The sequence below is a fragment of the Delphinus delphis genome, chromosome 20 (assembly GCF_949987515.2).
Source record: "Delphinus delphis chromosome 20, mDelDel1.2, whole genome shotgun sequence".
Lineage (NCBI taxonomy): Eukaryota > Metazoa > Chordata > Mammalia > Artiodactyla > Delphinidae > Delphinus > Delphinus delphis.
This window is the reverse complement of record NC_082702.1, coordinates 46,404,723-46,425,924: the sequence shown is the minus strand read 5'-3', so window position 1 is coordinate 46,425,924 and position 21,202 is coordinate 46,404,723. Positions and strand designations below refer to the sequence as shown.

The 21,202-nt window shown below is 48.1% G+C and overlaps 1 protein-coding gene and 1 long non-coding RNA gene across 2 annotated transcripts in view; both read left to right on the top strand.

The window, feature by feature from the left end:
• Nucleotides 1–6,084, top strand: part of GLG1 (golgi glycoprotein 1) — a 143,755-nt gene extending 137,671 nt beyond the window's left edge. The window contains exon 26 of the mRNA XM_059999262.1: nucleotides 1,047–6,084. Coding sequence (XP_059855245.1) covers nucleotides 1,047–1,214 — 168 coding nt within the window. The 3' untranslated portion in view covers nucleotides 1,215–6,084. The remainder of the gene's footprint in view (nucleotides 1–1,046) is intronic.
• Nucleotides 6,085–15,587: 9,503 nt separating this feature from the next.
• On the top strand, nucleotides 15,588–18,372 carry LOC132416811 (uncharacterized). Its single transcript, XR_009517731.1, has 3 exons — nucleotides 15,588–15,659; nucleotides 17,605–17,738; nucleotides 18,245–18,372. It is a non-coding gene; the product is annotated as an uncharacterized lncRNA (long non-coding RNA).
• Nucleotides 18,373–21,202: the final 2,830 nt, after the last annotated feature.

The following is a 21,202-nucleotide window of genomic DNA, read 5'->3' as shown; positions in this document are numbered from 1 at the left end:
CTCCTTGTCCTTGTTGTGAGACTGGCAGTAGGTTTATTTGAAAAAATCTCTCAGTGCACCATAAGACGCCTGGGCTCTGTGAGCCTGGAGCCATCATCTCCAGGTAGCACAGCAGAGACATTAATTAGTCCCTTCTTTCGTCATTGGTTTCCGCCTTTGAGCCGCCAAGCGTTGCTTCAGTGACTCCACTGCTAGTTTTCTGTTGGCAGATGTTGGTGCTTAAATCAGATTAATCTGGAGCCTCCTTGCTCTGTTCCGAGTACATGGATGAGCACAGAAGCAGCCCAGACCTCTCTGGGCTGGACCCTTTTCAGCACCCAGGCTAAGTTGAGACTCAACGGAACAGGTCCGTGTGCACCTGGGGAGCCTTTTGGTCCTGATTCTGCTATAGTAGCCTACCACAGAGGTCCACTGGAGAAAGCACTGAGGAAAACTGAGGAGGAAAACTGGTTAGACTCTGAGTGTCCACGATTGGGGGAGTGATTAAGTATATTCAGTCAGCATAAGTCATGTTTGCAAGTTGTTTTTGGTGGGGGGCGGATGCTGATGATATGATGGTGAGTGAAAACAAGTCACGACAGAGAATTAGCACCCGACAGAATCTCAGCTTTTCTCTTTGTTTTTAAAAAGACAGCAACGTGAAGAAAATAAATCAAAATATGTAAGAACCTGTGACCTTGTGCAAGTCACTTGACCACTTCCCACCCCTCGGGCCTCCGGGCCTTCATCTGTAGCGTGGGAGTAGTAAAATGTATGTCCCAGGACTAATGTGAGGACTAAACGATTGAAACATGCTGAGCCCTTTGCCAGCACACCGTCAGGTCCTCTGTGAGAGCTGTTACTACGTGGGCGGCAGTGATCACTGTGATGAATTGTATGATCGGGAAAAACAGTTGTAGCTCGGTGTTTGATTTTCTTGCCCGTTGCCCTCCTCTCTCCCCAAAAGAAATGACCTAAGTTACAGTAGCAGTCCAGGGGGGCAAGTTAGAGCAAGCATTGTCCCAGCCCACTTCTCTCCGAGGATGATGCCCCTGTGTGTTTTCCAGGTGGCCCCCGCGGATGGCTTCTCTGACCTCGCCATGCAAGTGATGACATCCCCTTCAAAGAACTACATTCTCTCTGTGATCAGTGGGAGCATCTGCATACTGTTCCTGATTGGCCTGATGTGTGGACGTATCACCAAACGAGTGACACGAGAGCTCAAGGACAGGTAGAGCCACCTTGAGCACCAGAGGAACTACCTGTCCAGTGCCCAGTTTGTACAGCCCTCCTGTATAGCGTACCCACCCACCTCGTCCTTCTGCGAGGTGACACCAACACCCATGTTAGAGCAGCAGCAGGTATCCACCGCATTGTCCCGTCTCAGACTTCACCCGTGTCCATGGTATCCTCCTCCTCGACCATTTGTGCAGCAGCTGGCCGCTTTGGGTATTGCCTTTGTTGGCAAACTCGGGTTTACCTGCCCATAGACAAGTCTCTCATACCGATGGAACTACCAGTACTTCCAGAACCAACTCACCTGACCTGCAACTCAAACGATTTTTTTTTTTAAAAACACCAAAAAAAAAAAAAAGAAATTTTTAAAGAAAAAAATGTATATAGTAACACATCTCCTCCAGGCTTGATTTGAGCAATGGGGTTATTTCTTCTGTGTGACAGTGTGAAATGAAGGCAGGACTTTAGAGGGGAAACACACCACCCAACATGCTGTAACTGGGATGTCCTGCTTACTTCTCAACAGCACCTTTGGCCCATGTCAGGGCCATGGACTTCACCGAGTAGTGGGAAACGACTAACCAGCCCGCTTTGGGTCTTGTTTTCTTCTGCTGAAACAGTGATGCCTTCCAGTTCCTACCCTAGTAGAGCCACTGCTGGTCAGGACCCCACAGCCGTGGGCATTTGTGTGATCTCCTCACCTCAGTGGAGTAGAGCATGAGCTTCCCTAGGCCGAGGGCAGGTGGGTTGGAGAGGGGATCAGAAGTGTGTGCAGCTGATCTGTCCACTGATCTGCATGGAGAGGCTGGACCCTGAGGCCCAAGGCAGAGTGCCCCAGTGACCTTCCTCCTCCAGGGCACTGCAGGACTCAAGCCGCGTTCGGATTGATCCTGCTGGGGTGGCAGTTCCTCCAGAAGCCCTCCGCTTCACCGGGAGGCCGTGACTCTGGGGGCCGGAGCTCAGGGCAGGAAGGAGGAGCGGGGTATTGATTGACTTTGCTTTACTTCCCAGGTGAGACAATGGCTTATAAAGACTTAGCCTGGTCTCAGGGTGTGACTGGCAGTCCAACCTGACCTTTCTGCAGGTTCAAGACCACCTTCCCAGACAAGCTCCTTTAGACCTCTACATGGAGAGGGTGTGGAAAATTACTACATTAAAAGATGGAGGCGTTTCTCCGTTTTTTCTTTCTGTCCGTTTGCTGCATATACCCACTACAGTAGGCATTGGCTAAATGTACTTTGATGATTCATCAGTCTTTCCTGAATCTGAGCTTTATGGAAGCAATATTCCTGACCATCCCTCGTCCCTCCAGTGTAGAGATGACAGGCTTGGAGTATAAAAAGGGAGGAGTGCAGGCATCACAGTTCAACCTGGTGCACCTGGACTTGAGTTTGGGGCATGGAATCCAGTGGCTGCACAAGAGGGCGGCGTGTACAGTAGAAGATATATTTATATAATATATATTTTATTAACCTGTTAGACTCCACAAAGTATTATAAATCACGTGCCTAAAACTGTCCACGTAGACCATGCTCCATCCCTTGCCCTGCGCCTCTTTGCCGCTGTGCACACGTGCTGAGGGACCTCCCCACATCTGTCTTCCCTGGAATGTGTTCAGTACAAAGTGGGTCAGTTTGTGGCTCGGTTGATCCAAATGACTCCTTGTCTAACCTGACTGACATATATTTGAATACTGTGGTTTTCTTCTTTTTCTTTCTTTTTCCTTTTTACTACCCTTCCTGGAGGCAGTGGGTTCCAGAAGCTGCATATGCCCCCTGCCTAGGGTACTCCAAGTCATGAAGGGGAGCTTCCAAGCTGCTTGGTCCCCCAAGTCCTGCTCTTAGGGTCTTTCTGATTCTTAGCAACTGTCCTGGGGTTCTTCAGCCTCATAAAACTTGAAACTCTTGGAGTCCGAGCAGCGCCCCCTCCTACCACCACTTTTGGACTGAACTGAGCTGATCTAGATAGTCCACCTCCAGGGGCTCCCCCCTGGGTGGTGGGGTCTGGGATCGAGGACCGGGGATATATCTGTACACAGGCCCCCACTGGCATGTCTGATGTGGTTTACAGGATAGAATGACTGTTCCCTGTTTGATGAGAGTGGGAGTACCATTCTCCATCTCTGCAGTCTCCCTCCCAGTGTATGTAAAACATCTCCATGGTTTAATGTGTCTAGATACTTTCGTTCTTTCTGAACTGAGAGATGATCTCAATTGTCTGCAGCATATCTGGAAGTTTGAAAAGGAGTTTGATTCTTGAAACATTTGTCATCTTTAGAAATGATCCAGATAGATAGAAGGGATAACTCGGCCGGTATCTTTGATTGCTCGTTGTCAGAAAACATTTCACCATCCGACTTGGAGTAGTTTCAGTGACTGGTTTTTAGAATAGTTTCATATGACTGAGCAGTTTCCTGCATCCAAGGGGCCCAGCACCATCTGAAACTACGGCCCAACTATATCCATTTCTGTACCTCATTGGTGTAACAAAACAGGTTCTGGGACACCTCTGGTTACTGGGCTCATAGGTCACTCTTGGGTAAATCAGCTAGTCAAGAATTAGTCAGGAAGAAACCATGGCCCTAGTGGAGCTGATGACAGACCTGTGTCCTTTTTCTCTTCTGATGTCTAGCCCATGAACAATAACATAAGCAGCAGGTAGGGTTTTTGGCCAAGGCCAAGGCTCCAAGCACTTGCTGAAGATTCCAGTAGCCAGAGAACTCATCAGGCCTTGTCAGCTCACACCAGTGTGTCAGAGACTCAGACTTGATGTCTCTACAACACCCCAGAGGTGCCAGGAGGTCAGTCTCTGGGCTGGAGGCCCTGCAGTGCAGGAGGTCAGAAATCTGAGCAGAACGTCAAGAGCAAGGCTTTCTTCTCCCTGCATTGGAGTTTCTCACACAGAAGGGTGGCTGTGGGAGTGAGACCTTGACCCTGGTGCATCCCTGGCCTTCCTCTGCTATTGCTGCTGTCCCAAGAGAAGTCTGCTAGCAAGATGCTCTGAGGTGGGAGCCATCGCTCGGGCTTGGGTTCACTCCAGCAGGAAAGCCCTCCTTCTTAGCGTTCCCTAAAATTCTGGTACCACTACCAGGCCCAGTGCTGTGGATCCCATCAGCTTGTTCTGAGCCAGTGCACCCTTAGAAGCGAGGGGAATTCTAATACTGAGTGAGCAGGTGTTGACTTGCATTCATTGCAGGCCTTTGACCGTCTCACATCCTGCACGTATTCTTCTTGGGGACGCTGGGAAGGAGGGAGATTCTGCTTTCCTAGGTGTGCCAGGAAATTACCATCAGATTTCATTTCTTCCTGTTTCCTGAGGTCAAGTAACAAGAGAAGCCAGTCGTAAAGAGTCGTAGGCTCGTTTACGTTTTATCAGACAGAGTGCTGACCTCCCGCCACCTTCCCAAAGGAAGATTCACTCTCCTATATCAGCCTCACTTCTGTGCCACCTCCAGGCTTGTGGTACCACTTCTATCCTAAAGAACCCCACTAGTGTGAGTCACCCAGGGAGGGGTAGGTTGCTTTGTGGGACCTCCTTACCTGGTCTCAAGTTCCTCTGAGAAAAGGCCTCCCCATCCCATTTCTTCCCCTCCCCCACCAAAAAGTAAACGTTTTCTGCATATAACTTACTCTAAGCAAGCAGATACGGAGAAGGAACCTGGAGCAGGGACCCTTAGAAGCCAGCCAACACAGCCTGACACATTCAAACTAAATTGGGGCCGTAGAATAAAAAGAAGAATATGGCTTTTTGAATCATGTGCATTTTGGTATGTTTACTTATATTTCTGATTCTTAGGAAATTTGAAAAACCTCAAAGACTCCTTTTATTTATTCTCACCATTTGGACAGCACCTAAGTAATTTTATAAAATGCAGCATTCCAGTGCCCTGAGTTTCCCCGAGGCCTTTAGGGATACTCCACTCCTAAGTCCCCTCTTCCGCACTGGTCTTCAGTTCCCAAAGGGCCTGGGGCCAGAGCTGATGTTCTGGTCTCCGTCTCTCTCTCACGTGTCTTGGTTGGTCATCTCTCCCACTACACTCCTCTTGGTCCTCCTCTCCCCTAGGACCAGGGTCACATGTCAGGGCAGTCAAGTTTGAAGCCGAATCCCCCTTCCTGCCCAGACCCCAGACAAAAGATCAGTCATTAGCAAACCAGGACTGACTCTTCAGAGTGACAGGTTCATCCAGGCCATCTAGTGAGATCACTGTGGAGACCCAGGGAGCACAAAGGTAGGACTGTCTGCTCGGGCTGGTAGTGACAGGATCCTGATGGTGGCTTCCTCTCCTTCTCCCTTCCCAAGAGCTGCCACAACGCACAGGTAGGGGTTTTGGGATACATGCAGTGGAGGAATCTCCTTGGGCAAGGAGAAAATTCAGATAGTGCCTCTATATTCTGTTTCGCCTTCCCCCCCAACATAGAATTGACAACTGGACCCCAGAGCCCAGCAGGCCCTGTACCACACACGCTAGATGGTTTGAACAGGTCCCTGTCAGACTGAGGGGCACTAGAGTGAATGACCGACGGGAGGGGCTGGCAGCCCGAGGCTTCCTGAGCGGCTTCTCCCAACACCATGTTCCCAGGTCAATCGAAGCAGGAAAACAGACTGTACAGCAAATGCTGTGTGAGATCTTAGGCCTTTAACTTTTTTTTTTTAAGAAGGAAAAAAAGAAAAGTAAAACTAACAAGCCTCTTTTGTAAATGGTTTTCCTTTCTATGTATAAAATCCTGGAAGTTTCTTGTTTTTACATGTTCATGCTGTGTAATTTTGAGATGTTACTGAGATTCTGAACATAATGTGCATTTTTTTCTGTACAGATGAAATGGGAGAATTTAATAAAGAGTTTGCAGGTTTTTACTTGTTAAATTTTCTCTGTGGTGACTGGGAGGACTCTCCTCCAACCACATGCTCTGCTGGAAGAAGTCTTCGGAGCTGTGAGTACTGACTGTAAACTTGCCACTGACGCTCAGAAACTTACTGTTAGAATGTCCGTGTTCTTGGCTAATTAGGTCAAACAGAGTAGGACGATAGGCCTTTACAGGAGAGCTGGAAGCCATATCTGGGGTTTTCTGACTCTCAAGCTCATGTGTCCAGACTTGTTCATTCTACTGATGTGTTTAAGCCATGTGATGAGGCTCCTTCCTGGGGGGAACACATACCTGGAACTTCTCCTTATAGATGTGACACATGGATGGCACCTGGTCTCTGATGGCCGCCTTCCCATTCAGGCCCAGAACTAGGCCACATTTATTTTCTGGGCCCTGCTATGTCCGCGTTTAGTCAGTGCTTGCCTCCCCCTTCCAACAGCCCACCCCTGAGGTCAGTGACCTCATGACACCCTTCCCGAACCTTGTCTTCTACCTCCTCTACTCTCAGCAAAGCCAATGTGCATCCGGCTGTTAAAAAGTAACAGCTTAAGGAATTGCATGGTAGCAAGGATTTCTTTAAGTAGTAATGGCTGTACTAATATTCAAGTAATGAAATGGGATGTTCAGTGAGAAAGGAGGGGTAACCTGGAACCCAGGGTTTCTCCTCAGAACTCCTCAAATCCATTTTCAGCAGCTGTCACTTAGGAGATAGTAGGCCTATGTGTACAGTGGACATGGGAGAAGGTGAAGAGTAGAAGAAGAAAGGAGGGAGCGGTTGAGGGGCATTTTGAGTCCTAGTGTGAATATTCCTTTATCTAGGAGGCTCAGGGCAGCCGTCAGCCCTGAATGCATGCCCTGGAGAGGCTACCTGGCTTTGGTGTAAGTGTAGGACTTGAGCTGTGGGTTCAGGCTCCTCGTCACCTGTATCTCTACAAGGGAGAAGTGACTCGCCGGCCAAGCTGGCCTCAGCCCCCCGAGGGGACACCGCAGCAGTGAATGGCTTACGTGTCGCCTGGCTGACACCTTAGCAGTCTCTGAATGAATTGCCCCACTCCCAAATTCTGTGTGTGATTTTTCTGGTAAAAGATCCTTGGCCAACTTCAATCCTCAGAGGCGTTTGGCCTCTGTTTTCCAAAGGGACTAAGAACAAAAGAGTTTTAGCCGAAAAGGGGAGAAGGTTAGACTGTCCAAGTCTCTCACTTAGATGAAAAAGTGAGGTGCAGGAACTTCCCTGATGGTGCAGTGGTTAAGAATCTGCCTGCCAATGCAGGGAACTACGGGTTCGAGCCCTGGTCCAGGAAGATCCCACATGCTGTGGAGCAACTAAGCCCGTGCACCACAACTACTGGGCCTGTGCCCTAGAGCCCATGAGCCACAACTACTGAGCTCATGTGCTGCAACTACTGAAGCCCATGGTCCTAGAGCCCATGCTCCACAACAAGAGAAGCCACCGCAATGAGAGAAGCCCGTGCACCGCAACGAAGAGTAGCCCCAGCTCACCGCAACTAGAGAAAACCTGCGCGCAGCAATGAAGACCCAACGCAGCCAAAAATAAATTTAAAAAAAAAAAGAGAGCTTCCCTGGTGGCGCAGTGGTTGAGAGTCTGCCTGCCGATGCAGGGGACACGGGTTCGTGCCCCCGTCCGGGAAGATCCCACATGCCACGGAGCGGCTGGACACGTGAGCCATGGCCGCTGAGCCTGTGTGTCCGGAGCCTGTGCTCCGCAATGGGAGAGGCCACAACAGTGAGAGGCCCGCGTACCGCAAAAAAAAAAAAAAAAAGAAAAAGTGAGGTGCAGAGGCGGGGAGGGACTTGTGTTCACATACAGCTGATTAGCTGCAAAACGAGAGTGTTTGCCCTTGCCTAACCAGATTGGCTTCGGGACCTGTGTGACCAAACTGAAACTCCAGCCCCCATCCAGCTCTGGGCAGAGGCTGCTGACCTGACCCCAGAGCCTGCAGACCCTGGACAGGCCTCCCTGGGGAGCTCTTGACCTTGGTCCTGGGTTCCCACCTCCCCTGCTCAAAACAATAACCCTCAGCACAGCAGTGTCTTCTCAAATAACTTGTTATCTACAGAGAGAAAATAGTAATTCACAGTGGAGAAAACACAGCTAAACCACGTGATCCACGTTAACATCAAGAGGAGCAGAATGAACAGACATCACATGCCTCCTGATACAATGTACTGAGGACACAACATCCTTTCGTCTCCCTGTCAAAAGAGCAGAGCCTGAATCCAATCATAATGAAACATCGGACAAACCCAAACTGAGCAACATTGTACAAAATAACCGCCCTGCACTCAACACTTATCAATCATGAAAGATAACGACTAAGGAATTGTTCCAGATTAAAGGTGGCTGAAGAAGGACATAATAACTAAATTCAGTGTGTGATCTGGACCAGAAAAAAAAAGTTTTGTTACCTAACACACATCTGAGGTAACCTTTTTGGAGAATTGGGTCACTAGGTTTTTAAGGCTGCCTCTCCACTACGGAGACCAGGGGGCCAACAGCAGTTCTTACTTTGTAATAATTTGATGCAACCAATAAAGAAGCCTTGAACATGAAAAAAAAACACTTTTTTTGACCATTGTATTGTGTTACACTAAGACTGATGGCTGACTTCGAATCAGAAATGATGGAAGTCAGAAGACAGTGAAAAGACATATTTAAAGTCCTGGGGTGATAAAAAATGCCAATGTAGAATTTTTTTTACCTAATGAACATAACCCTTAAAATAAAGATGTTCTCAGATAAAAGCTTAGAGAATTTGTCACTGTGAGACTTGCACAAAAGGAATCCGAAAGGAAAATCTTCAAGTAGAAGAGAATGATCCTAGATGGAAACACGGAAATGCATGAAGGAGGAGCACTAGAAAAGGTAAATATGTGCTTAAATATTAGCAAAAAGTGAAATTAAAATATATATGAATTTTAGTGAAATAAATTTAAGATTAAAAATAAATTTTTTTTTTTTGATATGTAAGAAGTGGATTTATTTAGAGGGAAACACACTCCACAGACAGAGAGTAGGCCATCTCAGAAGGTGAGAAAGGCCTAAATTTTTTAAATTAAAAAATATATAAATATTGTACAAAGCAATAGAAATGTCTTTAACATATATGTTGACTTAAAATGTCTTTAAAAAAACACACAGGGGTTCCCTGGTGGTGCAGTGGTTGAGAGTCCGCCTGCTGATGCAGGGGACACGGGTTCGTGCCCCGGTCCGGGAAGATCCCATATGCCGCAGAGCGGCTGGGCCCGTGAGCCATGGCCGCTGAGCCTGTGCGTCCAGAGCCTGTGCTCCACAAGCGGAGAGGCCACAACAGTGAGAGGCCTGTGTACCGCAAAAAAAAAAAAAAGCCCACAAACGTTGGTAGGAGGCAAGTGAAGTTGAAGTGCTCTAAAGTTCTAGCCTTACTGGACAAGTGATCAAAGTAATGTATTAGGCTATTAAGTCAAATGCTTTGGTGTGGTGGGGGTGTAAATTAGGAGTTTGGGGTTAAAATATACACACTATATAGAATAGATAACCAGCAAGAACCTATTGTATAGCACATGGAAGTATACTCAATATCTTGAAATAACCTATAATGGAAAAGAATCATATATATCATGGAAACTGAAATGCAGACTACAGTGAGATCAGCTGCACACACACCTGAATGGTTAAAATTCAGACAGAATTTTAAAATTTTAAAAAGACAGAATGTTTCGTTTTGGCAAAGATGTGAAACCACTGGAATCCTCGTACAAATGTATTTTATCTGTTTTTGTTCATATTCCAAAATCAGAAGGAAATATTTGAAACCATTAATAGTAGCAGAGTGTGGGTTTATGATTATGGGAGGTCTTTTAACTTTTAATATTTCTCCTCCTGTTTTAATTGTATTTTTCATGCTTTAATCAGACAAAAATGTTCAAGTTTCACATTTTGAAAAGAACAAGCCCCTTCCGCACCACACACAAACACCAAGGCCCGGGACCAAAGGACGTCTCACCTTCATCTCTCCCGGCCTTCCAGCCACGCTCATCCCTGATGCCGCCGGCTCAGAACCTCGCCAGTCCTCCCCACCCTCCTCTCCCTACCCCCTCCGTCACCCCTCCAGGGCCCTCTGTCTTAGTTCTTGGCCTCTCTCTCCCTCACCCTCTCTCCCATCAGGGTCAGGGTCCGTCTTTGCTGAGGGCGGCTCAGTTTCCCCCGGTCTCAGTTCCCGAAGGAGAACGAGGAACAGACCCCGCCCCCTGCCCCTTCGTAGCCGGGCTCCACCGGCACGCGCCCTCTGTCTCCGGTCCTGCAGGTTCCTCTCCCATCCAGCCTCCCTCCACCGAAGCCTGCGGAGCCCAGGTCTGCTTTGCCTGCCGCCTGGGTGGCGCCCAGCCTCCCTGCTGCTCCCGCTGCCCCCACTCCAGCTCCAGCCCATCCTCCACCAGAACTCCACCACGTGCACCAGGCCCACCCGCCCAGACCTGCAGTGGCTCCTGTGCCTGCTGGCCGCCGCCCCTCCCCAGGTCAGCTCCCCAACCTGCTAGCTGTGTGACTGTGGATAACCCCGTCTCACCTATGCAGTGAGGGGTGTAGAACCTACATCACAGACTTGTCAGAAAGGTTAAAGGAGAGAACGTCTAGTGCGAGGTGGCTGTCTAATCAGTGTGGCCCACTTCTGCCATTTCTGTTAAGCTTCAGTGGACAGCATTGCAACAAGGTGGCCCCCACTGCCCCCCCGGAGTACTGCCTCTCTGTGCCTGCTGCTGTTCCTCCACCCTTCAACTGCCCTTCCAGGCCTCCCCCAGCCCGTCCATCCAGGTCCAGCCCTGGTGACCTCTCCCCCGCCCGCTGCGCTCCCATCCCTCAGGCCTGTGTTCTTCATGGGGGGTGGCAGTGAGGGGCCCACGGGGTTGTGCACCAGGATTCTGCCCTCCAGCCCATAGCCTCTGATACCCTCCCCAACCTAGGAGGCCCCTTCTTTATTGGCTCCTAAACCAGGATTTGTCTCTTGGGCAGCCCCCCCACCTACCCCCCCCCATTAAAAAGGAGAAAGAGGCTAAGGATCTGGGGGTGGGGGGCTGGGAAACAAGGACCTCGCCTGAGGCAGAGAAGAGCAGCCGAAGCCACAGGGTCCAGCCAAGCCGGGAGACTGTGGCTCCTCTCAGAAGCTTTCCTTGGGTTACCATCTCCATATCTGCCCCGGGACAGAAGGCGCAGCGCTTCTCGAACTGAGCCGTCCTTGTCGGGGGCTTGGTATCTTCTTCCTCCCTAGGTAGGGAGGGTAGGGGACAGACACAGGTGCCTCTCAGTTCAGCAGCCGTGCCCCAGCCTCTGCCCACAGAGCCGCCTCCTCACTGCCTCTCCGTGTCGCTCTCTAAAGGGCGCCTCTGCTTCCTGATGGGTCCGAAGAAGTGGGCAGCAGTTTCTCTTACAGCTCAGTGGTAAAAGCCCCAAGGTTCGGTCATCGGAGACCTGAGACACCCTTTCCTCCCAGGGACCAAGACCTCATGGTTCTGTGATGACAAGATCATCATCATCATCATCACAGAAGATAACTGGCCACCTCATCTCCCCCTTGGGTTGGGTTGTTGGGAGGACTCAAGGACAGTGCCTTGCCTGTTGGAAATACTTGGTGAACGAGGTAGGTTTGTGTTTTCCAAGATGGCCACCACAGCCTATCACCTCCCATGTGCCTTCTTTCTTTTTTTTTCTTTTCTTTTAATTTTTATTGGAGTATGCTTGATTTACAATGTTGTATTAGTTTCAGGTGTACAGCAAAGTGAATCAGTTATACATACATCCACTCTTTTTTTAGATTCTTTTCCCATATAGGCCATTACAGAGTATTGAATAGAGTTCCCTGTGCTATACAGTAGGTCCTTATTAGTTATCTATTTTATATATAGTAGTATGTGTATGTCAATCCCAAGCTCCCAATTTATCCCTCCCCCCTTAACCCCTGGTAGCCATAAGTTTGTTTTCTACATCTGTGACTCTATTTCTGTTTTGAAAATAAGTTCGTTTGCACCCTTTTTTTAGATTCCACACATAAGCAATATCACATGACATTTGTCTTTCTGTGTCTGACTTACTTCACTCAGTATGAAAATCTCTAGGTCTATGCATGTTGCAGCAAATGGCATTATTTTGTTCTTTTTTTGTGGCTGAGTAATATGCCATTGTATATACGTACCACAGCTTCTTTATCCATTCCTCTGTTGTTGGACATTTAGGTTGTTTCCATGTCTTGGCTATTGTAAATAGTGCTGCAGTGAACACTGAGGGCATTTATCTTTTCAAATTATAGTTTTCTCTGGGTATATGCCTAGGAGTGGAATTGCTGGGTCATATCGTAGCTCTATTCTTAGTTTTTTTAGGAACCTCCATACTGTTCTCCATAGTGACTGTACCAATTTACATTCCCATCAGCAGTATAGGAGGGTTCCCTTTTCTCCGCACCCTCTCCAGCATTTATTGTTTATAGATTTTTTGACGATGGCCATTCTGACCAGTGTGAGGTGATACCTCATCGTAGTTCTGATTTGCATTTCTCTAATAGTTAGTGATGCTGAGCATCTCTTCATGTGCTTTTCGGCCATCTGTGTGTCTTCTTTGGAGAAATGTCTGTTTAGATCCTCCACCCATTTTTTGATTGGGTTGTTTGTTTTTTGATATTGAGCTGCATGAGCTGCACATGCCCTTCTTTCCTTTTCCAACCTAGTATTTTTTATTTTTAAAATTGGCCCACTGTAAGCTGCACATATCTAAAGTGTACAATTTGGTACAGTTTAACATGTATACACCTGTGAAACCGTCACCACTATCAGGGTACTGAGCATATCCATCAACCCTAAGTTTTCTCATGCCCCTTTGTCATCCCTCCCTCTACCCCACCCCTAGCATCTCCATGCAACCACTGGTATGCTTTCTTGCCACTACAGGTTAATTGCATTTTCTAGACTTTTATATAAATTGAATAATACTGTGCATACACTTTTTTTGTCTGGCTTCTTCCACTCAGCATAATAATTTTGAGAGCCATCCATGTTGTTGCATGGATCAACAGTGAATTCATTTTTTTTAATTCAAAAATTTTTTTTAATTAAAATTTTTTTTTTAATTTTTTGGCTGCATTGAGTCTTCATTGCTGTGCTCGGGCTTTCTGTGGTTGCAGCGAGTGGGGGCTACCCTTCCTTGCAGTGAGCGGGCTTCTCACCGTGGTGGCTTCTCTTGTTGCGACTCTAGGCACATGGGCTTCAGTAGTTGTGGCACATGGGCTTAGTTGCTCTGTGGCATGTGGGATCTTCCTGGACCAGGGATCGAACCCGTGTGCCCTGCACTGGCAGGTGGATTCTTAACCACCACGCCACCAGGGAAGTCCGATAGTGAATTCATTTTTATTGCTGAATTGTATTTCTCTGTATAGCTATACCATAATTTACTTATCCATTCGCCTATTGATGGACATTTGGGTTGTTTCTCATTTTTGTTTACTTCAGATAAAGCTGCTATGAACATTCATGTGTAAATCTTTGTACGGACATCTGCGTTCATTGCTCTCAGGTAAATAGCTTGGAATTGCGTGGCTGGGTCATATGGTAAGTGTATGTTTAACTTCCAAAGAAACTGCCAAGGATTTTCCAAAGCAGTTGTATGAGAGCATCCTTGACAACCCTGGGCGTGGCAGGTCATTTTTATTTAAACATTCTACTAGGTGTGTAGTGGTATCTCATTGTGGTTTTAATTTGCATTCCCCAGTGACTAATGATGTTACCTGGGGTCATCAAGCTGGGAAGAAGCCAAGCATCGGCAGGGAGAAGCCCACATGTAGGTGTGCTGCTGACGACCAGCCTCAGCTTGCAAGTGAGCAAACCCTCAGATGATCCCAGCTTCCAGCCTTCCAGCCACCCCTGCTGGTGCCACATGGGGCAGAAACAAGCTGACCCCACGAAGCCCTGCCCCAGCTGCAGATTCGTGGGCAAAGTAGATGATGGGTGTCATAAGCCTCTCTGTTTGGGGTGGCGTATGCAGCGGTGGCTAACTGAAACAGTGAGTCTGATAGCTGTGATGTGTTATTACTACTGACCTAGTTCTTTTCCTCCACATGTGGTTTATATTTGTCTTCTCAATAAACCCTCAGTTCCTAGCAGACAGACATCGTTTCTTTCATTTCTGGAATGCCAGCCCCAGAACCTTGCTCCTGACTGTCCTGCCCCCTTCTCCCTGCGACTCCCTCCTCCAGTCCTACCACATTCTCTCGTCTGTTACATCAGCTCCCTCTGACCCTTTGCCTTCTCTTAGCCACCTCCCCAGGGGACAGAGTAGAGTGTTGAAGAGCTTAGGCTCTCCTGTTGGACTGCCTGGATTTGAATCCTGTCTCTGCTCCTTCTTTTCTAAGCTGTAAGAAATTGACCAAATTCTTTAACCTCTCCGAGCCTCAATTTTACCTTCTATAAAATGAAAACAGTGGCACCTACCGCAGAGGGTGGTGATGAGGCTTCAGTGAGATGATGCATGTAAAGAACTTAGACTTGGGCTGGCGCCACTACTGTTATTTTCACTATGGTGTTGTCTGATGCCTGTATGGATATAAAAACACCCTCTCATTCTCTGTCAGGGAGCTCGTCTGCCCAGCTCCTGATGGAAAGGTGTCTGGGTGGGAAGAGCGAACATCTGTTGTCCTAGGAGATTTACAAACATGAAATAACTTGCATTCTTTTTTCTTTTTTATAAATTTATTTATTTATTTTTGGCTGTATTGGGTCTTCGTTGCTGCGTGCAGGCTTTCTTTAGTTGCGGCGAGCGGGGGCTACTCTGTTGCAGTGTGTGGGCTTCAGTAGTTGTGGCACGCGGGCTCAGTAGTTGTGGCTCACGGGCTCTAGAGCGCAGGCTCAGTAGTTGTGGTGCACGGGCTTAGTTGCTTCTCAGCATGTGGGATCTTCCTGGACCAGGGCTTGAGCCCTTGTCCCCTGCATTGGCAGGCGGATTCTTAACCACTGAACCACGAGGGAAGTCCCTCACTTGCATTTTTAAATCCTGGCTTCTCTCCTTACAGGTCTTATATTTCCAGGCAAAATATTCCCTCCTTCTGAGCCTACTTCCCACATCCAGAACAGGGGTAATGCTGTCTGCCAAACAGGGGTGAATGCAGGGACGTTACAATGCACTGTCCTGACACAAAGTGAGCCCCTGATGAATGGTAGCTTTTAACACGAATAACATTCACTCTGTGATGCAGCAGGTAATAGTTACTGAGGAAGGAGAACAAGGATGGGGGAAGATTTTTCAATGTATATTTTTTGGAGCTTTAAAATGTTTATATTATCTATGTTGTTTTAAAATTAAATATAAATTTTAAGAAATGAATAAAATTGATAAATTCAGATTATGAACAAATAAAATTTACAATATACTATGTTCCAGATAACTATTTTTGTCCTATTTTATAGATGGAGAAACTGAGTCTCAGAGTGGAGTAACTTGCCCAGGATCAAGCAGCCAGCCAGAGCCGGAGCCGGGATTAGAACCCAGGTCTGCCTGACTCCAGGGCCCAGGGCCTTTCCCTGCGCTTGCTCTCTGGTTTCTGGGTAAGCACCATGGGGTGGTCAGGCGGCCTAATGGATGGGAGTAGCTTCCTGAAATCAGCTTCCCAGTGAGAAGCTGGTCCATCCCATGCCTCCTTAGACTCCTGAAGACGGGGTGTCTCCTCCGGAAATCTTCCGGCTGGGTGTCGGGGCCTCCTGACCCTCCCACATTTGCTCCAGCGGGCAGGTCCCCACATCTCGGATGGCACCTGTGTCTAGGACTGAGCAGGTTTCTTCAGAGGCGCAGACCCCTCACTCCCAGCTCCGCTAACTCATGGTCTCACGTGGGGAGCGGTCCCATTCCCATGGGGTGGGGGGCAGTTTGGGAGGGCTTTGGCACCTCCATAATTCCCATCAACTCCTTCTGCCAAAATAATGAAACAGTTTCAAGGCAAGTCCTTAAATCCCCACTTCTCGATGCCCCTCATTAATTATTATGCAGACATTCCATACGTGACCAGTGGCTGCTCTCAGACTGCTTCCTGACTGTGGCTGTGCCACAGTCCCCCTCCTTCTGGCCCAATAGAAATTCAGCCCAAATGTTACAGGGAGCAACGACAGTCTAGAAAAGTACACAACTGAGGGGCAGGGGAGGGCCGGTGTCACGGGGCCTGGCCCCATCATTTTGCACTTGAGGAACGTGGGTGGGGAGTGGGGCACTGACACATGTCGAGTCAGCCATGGCACGGGCTCTCCAGGCCTTCTGAGTGCCCACCGATGCCCTTCTCCCTAAAGGGCAGGGAGTTAGAGGACAAACAACAAACAAAACAAAATCATTGCCTTTGAGCACTTATGAATGTCCCTGCTGGACAGGAGAAGATAGATTGAGGGGCGGAGCCCTGGATTCATGTCAAAACAATCAGGGAACCAAAGGCCATCCGGTAACAAAGTCCTGCAGCTCTCACAGAGTCCCATGGTCACAGGCTCTGCAGACGTATCCTAGGCACCTGCCCCGCAAAAGACCACACCTGATATCCACAGAACACAATTCACCGGCTCCCCTGGGGGCAGAGACTGGCATCCAATGTGCTTTTGAAACAGCTTTTTTGAGATTTAACTCACATACCATTCAATTAACCCATTTTAGGTGTAGAAGTCAATGGTATTTAGTACATTCACAGTGTTGTGTAACTATCGCCACAATAAATTTTAGAACATTTACATCACCCCAAAAAGAAACCCCATACCTGTCAGCAGTCACCCCTATTTCTCCCCAGCTTCGCATCCCAGCCTGTTGCAGCCAGAAATCTACCTTCTGTCTTTATAGATTTGCCTATTCTGGCCATTGTCTATAAATGGAATCATATAATATGTGGCCTTTCCGTTTGGCTTCTGTCACTTAGCTTAATGTTTTCAAAGTTCATCCATGTTGCAGCTGTACCCACACTTCATTCCTTTTTATTGTTGGATAATAGTCCATTGTACGGATATACTCTATTTTATTTATCCACTCGTCTGTGGATGGGCATCTAGGTTGTTTCCACTTTTTGGCTATTCTGAATAATGCCGCTATGAACATTCATGTGCAAGTTTTTGGCACCGAATTTTCAAAACCTATTTACAGCAGCTCAGTTATCTAATAGGAACCACTGCCTCAGTTGCTGTTCCTTTAAGGGAAAGTGGTAAATCCCATTCAGAAGCAGCCTGACGTGAGGGGCCCCTCTAGGTGCTCCTCTAAGCAGCGAAGAGAGTGCTGGGAAGGGGGCAGCTGAGGGCTAACAGTGGCGAATTTTCTATAGCTCTCACTCTGCCATGGAGAAAAAGGAAAACTAAAGATAGTTTGTAGGTGGATCCCAATGTTGGTTTGAACTTCAAAGAGTCTCCATCAATAATTGTCTCCTAGTTGCACAGTCAAGGTGTCGAAATGGTTGGGCCTCTCTTATTAGCTGCTTCCTAGAGAGTATTCAGCTATCCTTTTTTTAATTCAGTGCGTTTCACTCAACTCTAGTTGCAACTTGAGGAAAGAAAACACATGTCAAGTCTCCTGACAGAAGAACAAATCACTGAGCAGAAATCGGCCAGCGGGCAGATGTCCTGGGGTTCATAGGATGAAGAGGCAACTCGAGAATCTGCTGGGCATTGGTGAGCAGGTGGAGTGAGGGAGGGAGAGAGTTCTGGGGGTGTTTGATTCTTCCTCAAAAGGTTGGGTATTGTCATTCAGCCATTCCTGGTAAGAGATGCCGGAAACAGCTAAGGAAAGAATCCTCCTCTAATTCTGACGTAGGAGCTTCTCAGGGTGGGGCACCCAGTTATCTGGTGAAGGCAGGTGTCTTCAAAGTGGAGGCAAAACAAGTTTTGCTCAGTTAAACACCATTAACATAACTCTGCAAGTGTCCCAGCGGGTTCACAGGAACAGCCCTGAAATGGTTCAGTTACACTTTTGAAGGGAAAAGATTCTGAGAAGTGACCAACATTAGGTGTGAACAACAAGCACCACACAGGCCCCCGGAAAAGCTGGAAAGCACAGAGGCCAAGTCAGCCAAGGTCACCGGAGGCCAGGGTAGAGCTGCTCACAGGTCATCCACACCCATGCATCCCTGGGCCTGGAAAGAGCTCACTCAGCTCAGACAAGCCCACTGGATTCCCAGGCTGCCTCCTGAGCGAGTGAGTCTCCACCAAGCCCAAGTAGCTCGTAAACAAGTCATAATGAGCGCAAAGCATCAGCCCCAGGGGCACCTGGGGACTCCCGCCCAGCTCCCGCCACAAGCGTCAGGCTCACAGGCCTGGGCACAGGTCTCTGCTCTTCAGCTGCGTGTCACCAGCCTCCGTGGTCATTCAGTTTGGCTCATCATCCACACCTCCCACAGTCTGGAGTCTCAGGTGCCAGGCCGTGCAGCTCACTTTGCAAGAATAATAATAAAAGTAGCTGTTGTGTAAAATTTTTCACAAATTTTTGGCCAAGTATTTTTTATGCATTATTTGAGTCTGCAAAAACAGAAACCAAAACGTATCGTTGCCCGTTTTACAAGCAAGTAATCGGAGGCTGTGATGATTAATTTTATGTATCAACCTGGCTAGGATATGGCGACCAGATGTTTGGTCAAGCACCAGTCTAGATATTGTTGTAAAGGTATTTTCTGGATGTGAATAACAGTAAAATCAGTAGGCTTTCAGGAAAGCAGATTCCCCTCCATAATGGGGGGGGGGCCTCATCCGTTCAGTTGAAGGTCTTAAGAGAAAAGACAGAGATCCTGTGGAGGAAGAAGGAATTGGGCCTCCACACTGCCTACAAACTCGAGACCCCCAACATCAGCTGTTCCCTGGGTCTCCAGCCTGCCCGCCTGCCCTGTGCATTTCAGACCTGCCAGCCCCACAATCCCATGAGTCACTTCGAGATAAATCTCTCCCTCTCTCTATATATACATCCTATTGGTTCTTTCTCTTTATATATAGTCTCTATTGGTGATTACTACAGAGGCCCAGGAAAGGTAACCACCTCCCAGGGTCATACACTAAGGAAGAGGCAGTGCTGGCCAGCTCCAAAGTTGTGCTCTTAACCAAACACACAACAACCCTTTCAGCCTGGACTCTGAGAGGCTCCAGTCAGCTGATGCCCCAGATCCAAGTGTCTGAGGGTCCCTAACTCTACAGAACATCTCATGGGAAGGACAGCTAAGGGATGGGCACACACCTCTCTTTGGGAGGCTACACCAAAGGAGCTGCTCCTCAGTGGCTCCTGTGTCACAGGGACCACGCTGGGTTATCACCCCTCGGGGGAGATTTTATTAGTCTGACTTGGGTTTCTTACTAATCTCCACGTGGTGCCCTCCAGATGAGGGGCTGTGTGAACCAAGAACACAGCATTTCATAGGCCGCAGCACCACCTACTGCTGTTTTATATGAACAAAGAGAGTGACTGAATCATGCTGATCTGAGACCACTCCAGCATTAGCCCCATTTTACAGTTTGGCAAACAGAGGTTCTTTAAGAACCAGCTCAAGTCCTGCCTCATCCACAAAGCTTTACACAACTACCATTTCTCCTCCAGACTTTTCAAGAGTTGGCACCCAGGGGATTCCAGATACAAGAGGAGTTTGGAAAGCTCTTTAGAAGGACGGACATGTCTCTCAGCCTTGCTGATTCCAGTTCCTGTGGAGGATATGGGTTTAGATTCCCCAGGTGATTCTAATGCACCACCACTGTTTCTACCACATGTCTTAGCACTGACTTGAAGAGTTCACTACTTCATAGAGACTTAGATGTGAGGCCTGGTTTTTATTATCTGCAACTTGAGAACGTGCTTCTCTAGGCCTCACTTTCCTCACAGGTCAAGCAGGGATACTCTGCTCTAATTCACACAGTTGTGGTGAAGTTTCAACAAGGCAAGGCAGTTAGGGCACAGGAGCCATTTATAAAATTACTCTGTCTTACAGGGACTCTGAAATAGCACCCTGCACCCTGCACAGCACTGAGTCCATAGCAGGTGTTTTACTGCAAAACTGCTCCATGATTTTTGGGTGCAGGTTGGTGTGGTGAGCGCACTGGCTGCTTCTCTCAGACAATGAGCTTGTCTTCCCACAGGTGTGAACAGGAATGGGCACAGCCCTGGTTTCCACACAGACATGGGCTCACAGGTACATGGAGGATACACCCTGTGCCAGGTGCTTACCATGGAGTCCGTGTAAGGCTGGATGTCAAGTCCAGTGACAGCGATAGTAACTTCAGGGGGAGGAATGGGGTTTCTTCCCCAGCCATGCCCCTACTGCATGGAGAGTAACACTTGTAAACGTTTGTGTCTTCATTATGTCAGTTCTCAAATTCTCTTTTACACTTCGGTAACAGGACAATGGTTTTTTTGGTTTTGGGTTTTTTTTAATATGTTGGGGATAGGAGTTTATTCATTTATTTATTTATTTTTGCTGTATTGGGTTTTTGTTTCTGTGTGAGGGCCTTCAGTTGTGGCAAGCGGGGGCCACTCTTCATCGCGGTGCACGGGCCTCTCACTATCGCGGCCTGTCTTGTTGCGGAGCACAGGCTCCAGACGCGCAGGCTCAGCAGTTGTGGCTCACGGGCCCAGTTGCTCCGCGGCATGTGGGATCCTCCCAGACCAGGGCTCGAACCATGTCCCCTGCATTAGCAGGCAGATTCTCAACCACTGCGCCTCCAGGGAAGCCCAGGACAATGGGTTTTTCTGCAATGTTTATTCCATCGTCTAACACAATGCCCGGCCACAAGAGCCCATCCATTAAACAAAATTGGCTTGTGTGGTGAGATGGGCTTGAATCCAAAGAATGGGAACTGGTGAGTGTGGCCCCAAATGGAGCATAACCTGTGCCCATTTGATTATTATCCATTCAAAGACATATTTACTGGACAATGTGCCAAACACAGTTCCAAGTGCTGAGAACATAGTCATGCATGAGATTTAGGTTCTGTTGTCAGAGGGCAAAGCTTGCAACTAGTGGGAAAGGCAGTCAACACTGATCTAATTTAGTGACAAGTTCTATAAAGGAAAGAAAACAGGGTGATGTGATAGTAAGCGGGGTGATGGAGTGGATGGGGAGCTTCTGAGAGGATGGAGTGAATGATTCCTCTTCCTCTGGTTC